The 14,349-nt window shown below is 53.4% G+C and overlaps 1 protein-coding gene across 1 annotated transcript in view; it reads right to left on the bottom strand.

Annotated features, from left to right (window-relative positions):
- Nucleotides 1-492: 492 nt before the first annotated feature.
- The window catches only part of Cacna1i (calcium voltage-gated channel subunit alpha1 I), a 97,133-nt gene continuing 83,276 nt past the window's right edge, over nt 493-14,349 (bottom strand). The window contains exons 29-36 of the mRNA XM_052160663.1: nt 8,458-8,536; nt 7,748-7,869; nt 6,842-7,222; nt 6,447-6,593; nt 5,390-5,512; nt 4,591-4,756; nt 2,326-2,522; nt 493-1,181 (exon numbers count right to left, since the gene is read on the bottom strand). Coding sequence (XP_052016623.1) covers nt 540-1,181; nt 2,326-2,522; nt 4,591-4,756; nt 5,390-5,512; nt 6,447-6,593; nt 6,842-7,222; nt 7,748-7,869; nt 8,458-8,536 — 1,857 coding nt within the window. The 3' untranslated portion in view covers nt 493-539. The remainder of the gene's footprint in view (nt 1,182-2,325; nt 2,523-4,590; nt 4,757-5,389; nt 5,513-6,446; nt 6,594-6,841; nt 7,223-7,747; nt 7,870-8,457; nt 8,537-14,349) is intronic.

The following is a 14,349-nucleotide window of genomic DNA, read 5'->3' as shown; positions in this document are numbered from 1 at the left end:
GGGGTTGGGGAACTTAGTAGGGTCTCTTCTTTAAAAGGGAAAAAAGTGCACCCTGAATTGCTTCTCTTCTGTCTCCTGGGCCCCGAACGCCCTCCCAAGCTGCTCTCAACCCAGGGAGACCCCTAAAACTACAGCCACTGAGGCCCCACCAGGAGCATCTGTGCTGTGAAGGCCTGTGTGCTACCCAACAGACGAGACCCCTGTCTGGGCCCTGGCCGGCACCCTCAACTTTTAGCACGTTCTGGAGTTCATAAGCTCTCAGTAAAAAAAATAAATAAATATATGTCTGTCTCTATATATATATGTATATATCTGCATATGCACTGGAAGGGCCTCGGGTGGGGACCACATCTGAGCCTCGGCTAACCCAGCTCCTCTCAGCCGCCTGCCCAGTGGCCTGGCGCTGGCTGGCCCCTGTGCCACTCCCAGGTGTGGGCAAAGTATTGCTGTCTGCTCCCTGGCTCCTGAGGTTAAAGAAGGCAAGATGGGGCGGGCGGGAGGACAGCGGGTAGCAGGTCCCCCGCAGCCCCTGCGGCCCCTCATCTCTTCCTTTTGCTCGCCGCATCTGTTGACTCCCCGGGAGGTGGCTGTGGCTCGGGGGCTGAGGAGCCCAAGCCCGAGGCCAGCTGCGCCTGGCCTGGTGGGTCCTTGCTGCGGTCTGCAGCCCATGAGGGGCTCCTGGCCAGGCTGCGAGCCGAGACAGTGGCGCCAGGACGGCCAGGTCCAGCGGCCAGGCTGCTGGTGCTGCTGAACTTCCTGGCTGGGGTGAGGCCGGGTGGTGGCAGCGTGGGCGGTAGGCAGAAGAGAGAGGTCAGCGACAGGCTGCTGAGGGTCTCGGAGTGCTCACTGCCCGCACCCCCGCCACTGGCGCCCCCGCGGCCCTCCTCATCAGAGGGGTCCATGGAGTCGTGATGAGTGCAGCCAGGGCTGGTGGAGCCACCGCTGCTGTGGCTGCGCTGATGGGCCCGCAGCCCACGCAGACTAAACAGGCCACGGCCCCGCAGGCTGAGGCGGCGCCGGGTGGCGGGCGACAGGCTAGCCCGTGGCCCTGGCACCTGAACCGGTGGCCCCAGGGCACGCCGGGGACTGTCACTTAGGGTCAGACTGTCCTCCAGTGTGGTCTGCAGGCTGCCCGCTGAGCTGCTAGGACTGGCATCCAGTGACGTGTCACTTACAGTAGCCTGCAGGAAGGTAAGAAAGGATGAGGCAACTTGTATCATCTCCTTTGCCTCATCCTTAGTGGACTGTCTGATGATGGGACCCAGGATCCCACAGAATCTTCTCTACCACACCAGCATTTCTGGGGTCTCTCGGGGCAGTGACCACAAATCCTCACATAAACTCCCTGTCCCCTCTGGACAGCTTGAACCATCCTACTGTCTGGGTCAAGCCTGGACTTCATAGAGTTCCCACCTGACTCTCATCCACCACATCTCCAGCACTGTCCCTTGTCCCCAAGCTCTTTTATCTACCCCCATAGCCCTGCCCCCATTCCAATGGCTCCCACCCTCTCTCCTAGGTAAGCCTCCAGCTTTACACGCTCTCCCAGCCATGCCCCTCACACACAGATCATATTCCCAGCACTCATTTGATCTGCCATCTTTCCATCTATACCATGTGCACATGCGCGCACACGCACACACACACACCACACTTTAAACCCTACACTGCCCTCCGCGGGAGACAGGGAGGCCGGGAGGCCGGGTCCATCGACTGTTGCAATGAATAGCCTGATGAAACCGGAGGTTAACTGTGCCTGAATAATGATTGCTAGGAGGCTGCAAGCCAGTCTCCACTGTTGTATAGGATTACACATGGCCCACCAAAGGTGCTGGTGGATTTTTGTCCTGTGCTCCAAAGGCCCTCTGTGCCCACCAGGCATGCGGACTGTGGCTCCAGCCATCCTGATACAGGAGACAATATAACCAAGTCTTCCTACTTCCCAACTTGCTCCTCTGCAATCAAGCACTCTATAATCTGTATGCAAGCAGACCAGCAATGATGCCCTATTGCCCACACATACCATTCAAGGCACGGTCCCTGACCCCAGCATCGTGTCACCCCAGAAAGCCCCCCCAGCGCCCCTCTTTATTTCCTTCTTTCAAGATAGGTGCCCCATTTCAGCTGCCTTGACAACCTCGACCCTTCACAGGAGCTGGGCTTGCTCCTATTCATCTTTGAGGTCACATCTCCTCTAAGTCTCAGAAGCTCCCCAACTTTCCCAGACCCAACTGCCATGATTGTGCGATGTTCTTTCCCGTCCCCTACCCATTCCAGTCCCCCGTGGCTCCAGGACACTCTTCAGAATCCAGGAGGTGCCCGTACCTGGCGCAAGAGGGTGCAGTTGACGCTCGGTGACCTCAGGGATGCCCAGGACCCCTGAAGTGCAATCTTGGGCAGGGTCCCTGCACTCATGCCCGGCTCCTGCCCCTTCTGGCTGGCAGACACAGCCGGGTGGAAGAACTCAGCAGGCATCTGCAGCAGAGGGCTGGAGCCATCCGGGGAGAAAGGGCTCGGAGGTGCTGCAGGAGAGAGGAGATACTCAGGGCAGCCCAGGAGGTGAGTGGAGAGCAGCCGTCACCTGGGCTACTCAACACTGGCTGTGAGACTGTGGGCAAGCCTTCAACTTGAAGCGCTGGTTTCCTTGCCGTGAGAGCAGGAACACTTTTGGTGTGATTCCGGGAAGGACTGGGTCTGAGCGAGTGCTGCTTTCAGAGCTCAGCAGACCAGACTCCAAGTCTGACTCCTGGGCCTTCTTCCTCCAGGAATGGGGACAGACATTCACCCAGTGGGGGTGAGTTATTGTCATGATTAACTCGACAGGTTCTACAGTCACCAAGGTAAGGCACTTGTGTGTGTGTGTGTGTGTGTGTGTGTGTAAGTTTCTAGATTGGGCTGAGAGTGAAAGAAAGGCGCCACCCTAACCATGGGCGGCACCATCCCACAGGCTGGGGTCCTGCTAACTGTGGGCAGCACCATCCCACAGGCTGCGGTATTGCTAACTGTGGGCGGTACCATCCCACAAGCTGGGGTCCTGCTAACTGTGGGTGGCACCATCCCACAGGCTGCGGTATTGCTAACTGTGGGCGGCACCATCCCACAGGCTGGGGTCCTGCTAACTGTGGGCGGCACCATCCCACAGGCTGGGGTCCTGGACTGAACATGAAGGAGAAAATGAGCTGAGCAGCAGCGTTCATCTGTTCCCGCTTCCTGACTGTGAATGCAAATGTGACCAGCTGCCTTGAGCTGCCACTGCCGCGCCTTCCCCACCATGATGGACTGTTCCTTAGAACTGTGAGTCAAAACAAACTCTTCCTTAAGTTGCCTTTACTGGGTATTTGGTCACAGCAGTGACAATGCAACAACACAAGGGGAGTGCTCTGGAGACAACAGCAGGTATGAAGCACCTAGCCTTGTACCATTCACACAGTAGGTATTCAATCACTAAGACTCTGACTTAAGACTCTTCCCTCAAGCTCTGACCATTCTTACCTGGCCTGGCCATGCCTGGGGGCCTCTCTTGGACAATGTGGGGTAGGGTTCTAGGCATAGGCCAGGCCCTGCGCTGATGGTACATTAGCTTCCAGATGGGTTTGGTCTGCTTTGCTGCAGATAGAAAGAGACAAGGCCAGACTCAAGAAGCCTGAGGCTGGGCAGACTTTTGTATGCCAGGACCAGCAGCAGCTGCTTCTGCCTTCATAGAATAAGGAAGGAATATAGGGTTCAGATACGGGAGTGGACATCAGGCAGCTATGCAGGCTGTGTCCTGGTAAGGGTCCTGTTCTGTACTGCCCAGTATACTAAAGGAACATCCAAATCAATGGTTAACTGAACACTTCATCAGAATGTGCTTGCAGTCAGACCCTGAGCTCTGGTTTTTAAGATCAGGAAACCCCTGACATCCCAGCCATCATGTCCTCGAGAGGCCACTGGCTTTACAGAGGGTCCATGGAGAAGTCAGTCATCCAGACAGCATAGGAGACATCTTGGAATGAGCTCAGGGTCTAGGGGTCATTCTTGGGCTGTCTCCCTTTTCCCCACCCAGCCAGTATTGCCAACCAGATTCCTGTCACCCTCCAAGAGGGACCCCGAGTGACAAGCAAGCTAGCTCAGTCCCTAGCCCTGATCCCACAGTCTATCAATGTCCCAAAACACAAACCCACTGTTCAAGGAAGTTTGGGGTAGAGGTCCCTTTATCAAAGGGCCACTGAAAGACATCTTTCGGTCATATTTGTCACCTTGTATGAATATCTGGGGGGAAACTGCCTCTCGGATGAGACTCCACCCAAACACTTTCCATCTGTAAGCCTTCCTTCTGCTTGACACTAAGAGCTGTGTGTGGCAACCCAGTTCCTTTTCAGGAGGGAACATAAGAAGCTCCGTGTGAAGCTTCCTTTAGACCAGGCTTCGGCTGTCATTAGCTCACTGACTCCATGTCTTCCATCACTACTGCATCAGGCTTGAGTCTTTCCTCTAGTGGTCAGATACTTGTTTGGTTCTTTATAGAAGAACCCCCAGCTCCACCTCCCCCACGAAGCAGACTCTTGGGACGGACCAGGGTGCAGGAGCTGGTAGGACCTCAACCCTCACCTTGGCTGCTCTCATGTTTGAGCCAGGACTGGACAGGGTTGAATGGAATGGCCCCCATCTCGCACAGCAGGCTCTCTGGGCCTGTAGACACTGGCTCACTGGCAAAGGGGAAAAAGCATTCATCCAGGTCTCCAGCCTGCATGGACTCCGGAGGCTCTAGCTCGCCCTGCAGGCAAAGGAGGTAAATGATCAATAAGTTGGGGGATGCGGAGGCATGGCTCCGGCATAACTATCTCCCATCCCTACCTAGGAAGTCCTTTCTCTTACCTCCTCCACCTGACCAGCAGTCACCACCTTCCATTTCTCAAATAGAATGTTCTCACCTCTAGGAAGCCCAGTTGGATGCCCCAGGCAGCTGTGGTTCTCTCTGCCCCTCCCTTTCTGACTCTAATGCCTTGAGACAGTACCAGGTCCTCCTCATGTCTATAATCAAAGACTAACTCAGTGTGGCAGTCATTTGAGGTAAAGGCATCAGACTAGAACATTCAGTAAGCCCCTCCCTTTGTTGGGACTCAGTTTCCACACTCGTACTTGGGGAGAAGAGTTCTTCTTCCTGGCCACTGTCTGCAGTCTTGCATGAGGAACAAAGGGCTGGGGCATCTCGTTCCTTGAGAACTGCCTGATGTCCACGCTGATGTTGATGGGATCATGCTACCCCAACCTGTGACTTGCTATCTGTGTCTGGCATAAGATACAGCCTCAATTAACCTGAGCCTGAGCCCAGCCTAGCCAGGGAAACTGTGTACCCTGGCATCACACATGAGATGCGATGTCAGGAGATACTTAGCCGCTTGCCTACCTTGCTCTCCTTGGGGCCCTGTGGGCAGGCCGTGGGGTCCTCGAGACTCAGGTCATCCCCCAGCAGGATGGACGAGGACCTGTCTGAGTTCAGGGAGAAGGCCTCTGTCTCAGCCAGCTGCACCTGCAGGGGGAGGTGGTGGCCTCGGGTCACCCTGGGGCTGGGATGGGGCAGCCTGGGCCTGGAGCGCTGAGCAACAGGTCCCTGAAAGGACATGGGGTAGTGGTCAGAGTGGTTCACGGGCCTGCTGGGCACGGGCCCACTCTGTGTAGGATCCCAGCCTGGGTGATGCATGAAGATGGCACAGGGGCCACCCCGAACGGAAACCAGGTCTGAGTGGCCCACCTTAGTGTCTGAGCATGAAAGTAGCCATGGTGAGCTATGGATGTCTGTGGCCCACTTGCCCCCAGACCAAGTGTCTACAGAACTGGGCTGGGTGTGGCTCCTCTGAGGGCTACTTGTGGCCTCACATGACCTGCTACCCTGAGGAATCTATCTCCGCCTTGGGGCAGGAGAACTGAGCAGCCCACGTGATCAGCTCCTGCCCACAGCTCCTCATAGCACTGATCCTAGAACTCCCTGGGAGGAGCCCAGGAACTCTATGTGCAGGGGTCTAGGAGGAACACTTGCAAACAGCCTGAGAGATGGCTTCTGAGCAGAATGGGGCTGAGCTGCCTCTGAGAGGAAGCCTAAAGAAGGCTCCTGGGAGAAGCACGTTGAGATACTCTGGGTGTGGAGAGGGAGGATGCCCGTGACCACCAGAGAACAATGACAAGCAGACACCAGAGACCCCTTCCTGACTCAGAAAGGGCAAAATGCTAGGGAAGGGACAAAACCTGTCCCAGCAGCACACAGTGGAATGACTACTGCGTCTAAGTACCTTTTATAACCAAGGGTACTGAGGACTCTCTCTGGGGCACTCTAGGCCCCACCCCAGGGCTGCCCTTTATAGACAAACCACTTTGACCACGTTTCTAGGAGCCTAAAGCCATGGCTTCCCCCAGCACTTCACTTGCTGGTGACTCCCAGGAGCCAGCTCCTCCCAGGCTGTCAGTACCTCTTGCTTGTCATGGTGACACTTGCCACAGCCGGCAGGTGAGGAGTAGTGGTGGAAGATGGAACCAGACAGGTTGTCAATGATGGTCAGCTCCCCCTCCAAGGAGTCCTTGATGATTAAAGAGACGCTGTCCAGCCACAGGGTCTCCTAGGCGGACGGGGCAGGGTGGGGACAGGTGGGATTATCGGCTGGGTCCCTGGACTTGGGGGTGGGTGGGGCAGAGCTGCCTTCCCATTCTCTGTGCCCACAGCCTGGGACTCATTGCAGGATCACCCTCTCTTGAAGCTGAACACAGAGGGAGCCCAGAAGATGGAAGGTACCCCCCAGCCCAGCTACCCATCCTGCCCCATGGCTCCTGCCCTGTATGCCCCGTCTACCTCTCAGCCCCTGCCCACCTGGGCTGGAGAATAGCAGTGTCGACACAGGTGGCTCTCAGCGTCACCTCCAACACCTGCCCCTCCTGATCCTCGGCCTGGAGCCCCTGGTGAACTAGTGGGCATCCTCGGGCCAGGACAGGGACAGGGACAGGGGCAGGGGCAGGGGCCGGGGCCGGGACCTAGGCCATGGGCCATCTCCAGCTCAATCTCAGCATCCATCTCTGCATCCTCCTGGGCCTCCTTGTTGCTGTCATCCAGATGTTTCATCAGCACGGCCACCACCACGTTGATGAGGACAAACTGAGCCGTGAGCACGAAGCTCACGAAGTACAGAGGCGACACGAATTGCAGACTGCTTAGGCAGCTGCGCTCATCGTGGGTGCAGTCTCGCAGAGTGTCCTGACACAGGGACAGGCTGGTGAGCACAGTGCCGCCCAACATGCCTGCCCAGCCACACACCTCCCCTCTCTAGCACAGAGGGCACACAAGGCTACCAGTGGTCAGGCATACACATAACACACACACACACACACACGTACACACACACACGTACACACACCATGGGCCCTAGATCAATTCTCTTCCAGAATCCTAACCGCCTTCATGCCTGTCTAGCTTACAATGAACCACAGCTTGCCTCAACATCAGCCAAGTCCATAGGGCCCTAGGTTTGCTCTGGTCCCCTTCACTCCCTACTGTGGCTGACTCCACCTCTCAGAGCCACAGGCAAATCTGAGAACCAAGGTTCTGCCTGACCTGACCACACTGGATTCAAGGAGGTCCCTCAATGTCTCTGGTTCCTGACTCCCCTCCTGTGTACAACGGGACACTGGCATGCAGAGGGTTCTATGTCTGGATCAATGGGGCCACCATGCACCCAGGACTTGAAACTACCTGATTTCCCCTCAGTTGGCCCATGAATACCTTCATAATTCCATTCCAGTTATCGCCTGTGGAGACCTGGAAGAGCGTGAGGAAGGCCATGCCAAAGTTCTCGAAGGTGGCGTGCCGGCTCATGCCCTCACACGGGTTCTCATCATTGCAGACTGAGGGGAGAGAGGTGGTCAGCCTGTCTACCCCTGGCACCCCAAGCTGCCACCCCTGAGTATCCTCTCAGAGTTCCCACCTACAACCCTCAACAGTGCGTGTGGACTGTGCCCAGCTCGCAGATGGGACAACTGAGGCTCAAGGAAGTGGTACACTGGCTGAGGTCTCAGTCTCAGGAGCATTTGGCTCTTCTATCCAATAATCAGCTCCGGAGAGAGATGGATGGGGTGAGGCCAACCCCTTGGAGGAACAGCTGATTTCTGAGACTGACCTTATGTGCAGGGCTGGACTCAGCATGGATTGTGCTGCCCTCCCCCTTGCCCTGCTCTCTGTTACTGGGGAAGCCCTGGCTCAGATCAGCCAGCGGCTGGAAGCAGAGGAAAGCAGACTGTAAGACATAACCCTGCATCCCCACAGGTACTCAGGCCCACAGAGGACTGAAGTCCAGGAGTCCACCATACAGGTCTGATAGATATTCATGAGCCTGGCTTCAAAAACTACCCCGTGCTAAGATTGGGCTTGGATGAGAAGTCCCGCTACTGAGGCATCTCCTCCTCACCACGGCCTCCAGTGACAGCATCACTCACCCAGCTTTCCGAAGAGCTCCACTCCCAGAGCGGCATAGATGAAGAAGAGCAGCATGAAGAGGAGGCCCAGGTTGCCCACCTGTGGGGAGAGGTGGGCTGGGCTGGGGGCAGGAGGCCTGGGGTTTGCAAGAGGAGAAGGGGGAGGCCTGGGGAGTCAGGAAGAGGAGTTCCAGGATTGTAGGAGGGCAGGGAAGGGAATTCCTGAGCAGAAGGGTAGAGGTAAAGGACCTCAGGCCAGGGGACAGAGGCAGGGCCAGGCTCAGGGCAGCTATTGTGTTATGGCTATATTGTTAGCTACACTGTTGCTAAGTATCCATGTCTGCTATCCCCTTGTAACCTCCTGAAGGGCAAGACTCCTTCAACATAGGTCATGTAATAAGAATTGGATGCTTAATGTCTTTGTCATGAGCACATCATTTGTCCCAGAACCCCATGAGGGGTTTGGGGGAGGCGACTCAGTGTGTCAAGTGCCCGTTGTGTAAGCATGAGGACCAGGCTCCAGGTCCCCAGCCCCATATAAAAGCGGGGTACAGGGATGTGCTTATGCCCTGCTTCTGTGGGCAGAGACTGGCAGATCCCTGGCGTTTATTCATGAGCTCTGGGCTCAGGGAGAGACCTTGCCTCAAAAAAAAAAAAAAAGAAAGAAAGAAACAAACAAACAAACAAACAAAGAAACAAAGAAACAAAGAAAAGAAAAAGAAAAGCAGGAAATAGAAGACACTCAATTATATACCTTTATACACATGTGTGTACACTCATACATACATATCACACACACACACGTATATACACACATACATACACACATACAAATCAATACCCCACTTCTCAGAATGAAAATGACATACCAAGAGGGGAAGTGCCTGTTTAGTTACACCACTCTCATGAGTGAGGACGGCTCGGGGATTCAAGCCCAGCAGACTGTCCATTGCTGGCCCGGGACACAAGTGAATGGTGTAACACTTGCCTCCACAGGCCAGTGCAAGGCTGGCCACAGAAAGGAGGGAGTAGAGAACTCACGCATGCCCATGATCCCAGGAGCCTCCTGCAAAGGCAGCCAGCCCTGTCCCCATGGCTCCTGTAGGACAGATTGCCCCAGATTCCAAGCCCGGTTCAAATCCATGCACCAGTGAGAGACGGCCTTTACCTCATGCTACAGATGCGGATGAGTCTAGAAGGCGTGCCTGTCCTACAAAGAAAATCCCTCCTGACCCTCCAAAGGCTCCTGCGAATTGAGCCAGGAGGCATTTGAGGTAATTACCATAAAGTAAACCCCGTTGATCACAGACTGTAATAGGGAGGACAGCCGCTCAGCACTGCGGTGCCTGGCTAATTAATAGCATCCTACTCATCAAGGATGCAAGCGTTTAGTGAAACGGATACTGCCCCCATCTTCCCCATAAATCTCCTACCTTTACCCTCAGTCCCTTAGGGCCTGAGAGACCCAGCAGCCTCTCACCTGCCGCCTTGTCTCCGGCCTTCCCTCCAGTCCCCTCACAGAGGCAGCTCTGCTTGGGGCCCTCTTTTCCAAATATTCCTGTAGCGTTCAGAGTTCACAGCACAAAGCCCCAAAAATATTTGTTTTGTCCCATAGCTGAAGGCCTGCTATGACACCCTGTCCTCAGTCCTCCCAGTCTGATCTTTCAACTCCTTGACTCCAACCAGGTGGAAACGGGTTGCTGGGTGGGCATATCCTGTCCCTCTACAGGGAAGACACTTGGACTAGTATGCCCTCATCTCTCAAAGGGCAGTTTAGGTCACCTTCCCTGAGAGGCCCCCCCTGATGCCTTCTCCATCTGTATAAGGTAAAGGAATGCTTTCCCAGAGCCAAATTTCAATAGTTCTACCAATTCCCACACCTAAAACAAGGAAACAAGCACAGCAGTTTCTGTGGAAGGTCAGGACTTGCTGCTAGAGGATACCCAGGATCGTATCCTCTAGCTGTTCGTACTGGCGGCAGCACCCAGCCACTGCAGTGCACTGATTCTTAACAGGGAACTTTGAGGCTCTGAAGAAGACCCTCATCTCTGCACTGGCCCTGGTGGACATCTCTATTTGGATGCGAGTAACGCCGAGGGTATTGCCCTGGCACTAGGACCCTGGGAGAATCCTATCTAGAAGCCAAGAAGTAATCTATCTATCCAAAAGATCTGATCTTGTTTCTGCCTGTTGGCTAGTTCGTTTGTGAGCAGATGTCTCTACAGCCACACTAGTGAAGCTAACAAGCTGAACATGGGCCAGGAATGTGCTCCTAATCACCCCACACTCTGTCGAGCCCCTCCTGAGGGGAATCTCAGAGAAGTGAGTGTCCAATGCCTGAATAAACACATCCTCAGGTAGTTCTGGACCAGCCCTGTATCCAATTCTTTCAAACCTCAGCCGTCAACTAGCCAGCCTGCTGCCAGACGATAACCCTCTATGGTTGCCTGGAAATGACTGATGAGGTCCAATCTGACCTAACAGATGTCCTGCTGTGAGAAGCGGGAGATTCTGTACACTATGGGAACAGTTTTTAAGACAGAATCAGGTACACTGGGGCGCAGTTGTCACCTTGGACAGTATGGCGTGAGGAACTTCAGCACAAAGGCTAAGCTTCTGGTGTTAACCCAGGCATTTCACTGAGGGAAGGACAAGGCCATTTGTCACAGCCCAAGTCCACAGGAAACCGTATCAAGAAAAGGGACTGCTAACTTTGGCCAGAAAGGAAATCAAAAACAAAGAAATTGTGGCCCTACTAAGCAGCCATATGGCTGCCAAAAAAAGTAGCCATTGTCCACTGTGAAGGACATTAAAGAGATTCTTCAGAAGCTAAGGGAGTGGGCAGCAAATCGAGCCCCCAGAAGGTGACCCCAGAACAGTGGGGGGCACTCCAGGTCTTGGTTACCCTGCCTGATCCCAAATTTCTCCTATACCCAAACTACATACAGGAAGAAATATAATAGGAAGAGAGAGATGATGCCAAACAGGATGCAACTGGATGGTGGTTCTTGGCAAACGGACCTGTAACCTCTACTGATCAGGAACCAAATGGTCACCAAACCCCACCAGGCCTCCCTCTGGGGAGCATCCAAAATGTTGAGGCCCAGATATCACATTCTTCAACTAGACCATCTTAAATACTGTGTCTAGAATTATTACTTGTGCCCATGTGAACCCTAAATAAGGAAGAAAAGCCCCAAAGGAATCCACACCTGAGGAAGCACCCCTAGGGAACCCTGGAGAGCAGATTTCATAAAGTCCGTGGTTCATGGGTACATGCATTTGGTCATTTTCATGGACGCCTTCTCTGGATGGGTAGATCCTATCCTGCTTGAACGGAGACAGCCTCAGTGGTCAACAAGAAACTCCTCAAAGAGTCGGTTGCTATGTTTGGATCGCCCCTCTCACTGGGATCTGACAATGGCCCATGGCCTTCACAGCCCAAGTTTCTGAAATCTGGAAAAGGTCCTAAATGTTGATTGGAAACTACATTGTGCCTATAGGCGATAACACTCAGGGCAGGTGGAAAGGATGAATAGGACCTTGAAGGAAACTAACTAAATATGTCCTTGAGACTGGCAAACATTGAACCAACCTCCTAATGCTTGCCCTTCTAATGACCACCCCATACTGAGATTTCACCCACTTGGAATTGTGTTTAGGAGAGCTCCCTGTCTCCTCCCTAAGCTAAGAGATGTTCATAAGGTGGGGATTACTAACCGGTCCCTCCTCAAGTCCTTACAAGTCCCTGTGTCAAGCCCAGACACTATTTATCAGATGGTCCAAGAGGCCTTGCCCACATGTGAGTCTGCCCATAAGTTCCAGCATGTTGACCTTGTGTGGGTAAAGAAGATCCTGAGCTAGAGCCTAGAGCCAACCTGGAAAAGCCCATACCCTATGGTCCTAATTGCCCTACAGAAGTGAAAAGTTACCAGTGTCACCCATGAATCTACTACACCCGGCTGAGGGAGGCTACAGGATACAAAGACAGATAGGTTGTCATTGGGTCCTCCAACCCACTAAAGATACCACTGACACGGGTCCTGTGTCTATGATCATTCTATTGCGTTTTCTTTGTCTCCATGTGGGAAAAGTCCCAACCCCCTTGGATATGGGAATTAAGGATGACCAGCTGGGGAGCTCATAGCCAGTCTATCCACTGATACCAGTGCACCTTCCAGGTGGATTTCTGTAAAATACCACAACCAGAGGCAACTGGGAAAGGCTGCTGCAAAGGAGTATGCTCCTGGGGATGCAGGTCCACTTTTGAGGAGATAGGGCTCCAGCCTACCCAAAACCAAAATGTCTGCTCTGCTGACACCCCCCAAACTGCTAAGAGGCAAGCCAATACTATTGTATTCAGTGGGATTGTGAAACCAAGTCTTTCTAGGGGTGCACATGGCTCTAGAGAGAAAACACTCACAATCAACCTGTAATTTCACTGGTCTTAAGCAACACAGTCCCACAGCTATAAAGGTTAGGCCCTGGCAGGAAACTGAAGGCCTTTATTGGGAAACCAGCAGAACCCAGGGAGCCAGGCTATATGTGAGTGGTTGAGAGCCAGGCTGCAAATGTTCTATCCAAAGGAAGCCTCCACCTAGGGTCATCTGGGCCATCTGCCCAGACTGGCCCATCTCAGTAAGACGAGCTCCCTAAGGTGGCAAGCCCCAGATCTCCAATATCCCCTTTGATAACCTTGAAGGGTAAAAGTCCAGGAATTAGAGGATGCCAGTGTTTGGGATGCTGGAAGGGGTATATCGCTTCCTGAACTGTTTACTACCAGACATAGATAAAGACTGCTGGTTATGCCTGGGTCCCAAACCCCCACACTCTATTGGAATTATCAAACAATTCGCTCCACTTCTGATCCTGAAAACTGTAAAAGGGACCATCCTAAGTTTACCCTCGGAGTCATCCAAGAAAAAAGCACCTGTTTAATGTCACTAAGAAACCCCCTAGGTTATTCTCCCATGCAGATTCCTGTAGTCATACACAGCAGATTAACTCCAAGATTGGCAGACAGGCTTCCATGCCCCAGGCACCACTTGGCTCGCTTGCAGTAACAGCTTAACCATGTGTGCATCTTCTGAACTGTTTGCACTGGAGGAGACACCACTCCTTGGAGTCTTCATGCATGCCACACCACAGATGATTGCCTATAATGAAGAATCGTCCAGGCCCACCTATGTCTACATGGTGGGCTGCCCTGTGCCCGTGGTGGCTGTCCCCATTTTCATTCCCCTATGGTTAGGGGCAGGCATCACAGGCTCTGCTGCAGTTAGAATTTCTGCCCTAGTTGTGGGGGATAAAAAAAATTTAAATAACTCAGTACTCGAGTAAACATAGCCCTAGGCCATCTGGAAAATTCTATTTCCCATCTGGAAGCCCAGGTAGATTCCTGAGCAGAGGTTTTCCTTCATGAAACAAGATGTCTCTGTGTGGCGCTTGGGGAAACCTGTTGCTTCTATGCCTACCAGTCAGGGGTAATTAGAGAATGTTTAGCCATAGTCAGAAATAACACTGAGGAAAGAGAAAAGAGATGCCAAGAATCTAACCGTGTATTGACCCTTGTTCTTCTGGGCCCACTGGTTAACTCTCTACTTGAGGCCATTGCTGGGCCATTGGGCCTTTTGTTCCTCACACTGAATGTAAGACCCTGCTTGTTCAGCTGCCTACTGAGGGGACAACGTAACTCCCTGCCCCCAGATGGCTCCACAATTTGACCCATGCCTATAGAAACAGTAAGGAATGTCACAGGCTCCCAAACCTTAGCACAGTGAGACCACAAAAGGCACCATTCTGACCTTAAAACCCAGCACATGGGCCCCAACACTTTGCCAAAATGGGAGCAAAGACCCAATCCATCAAACACCTGATCCTGAGTTCCAGGAAAGTCCCTAGATGCACTAAATT

Source organism: Apodemus sylvaticus, chromosome 17 (genome assembly GCF_947179515.1).
Source record: "Apodemus sylvaticus chromosome 17, mApoSyl1.1, whole genome shotgun sequence".
NCBI classification, from domain to species: Eukaryota; Metazoa; Chordata; class Mammalia; order Rodentia; family Muridae; genus Apodemus; species Apodemus sylvaticus.
Note: the sequence above shows the minus strand (reverse complement) of the source record. Positions and strands in the feature narration are given on the sequence as shown.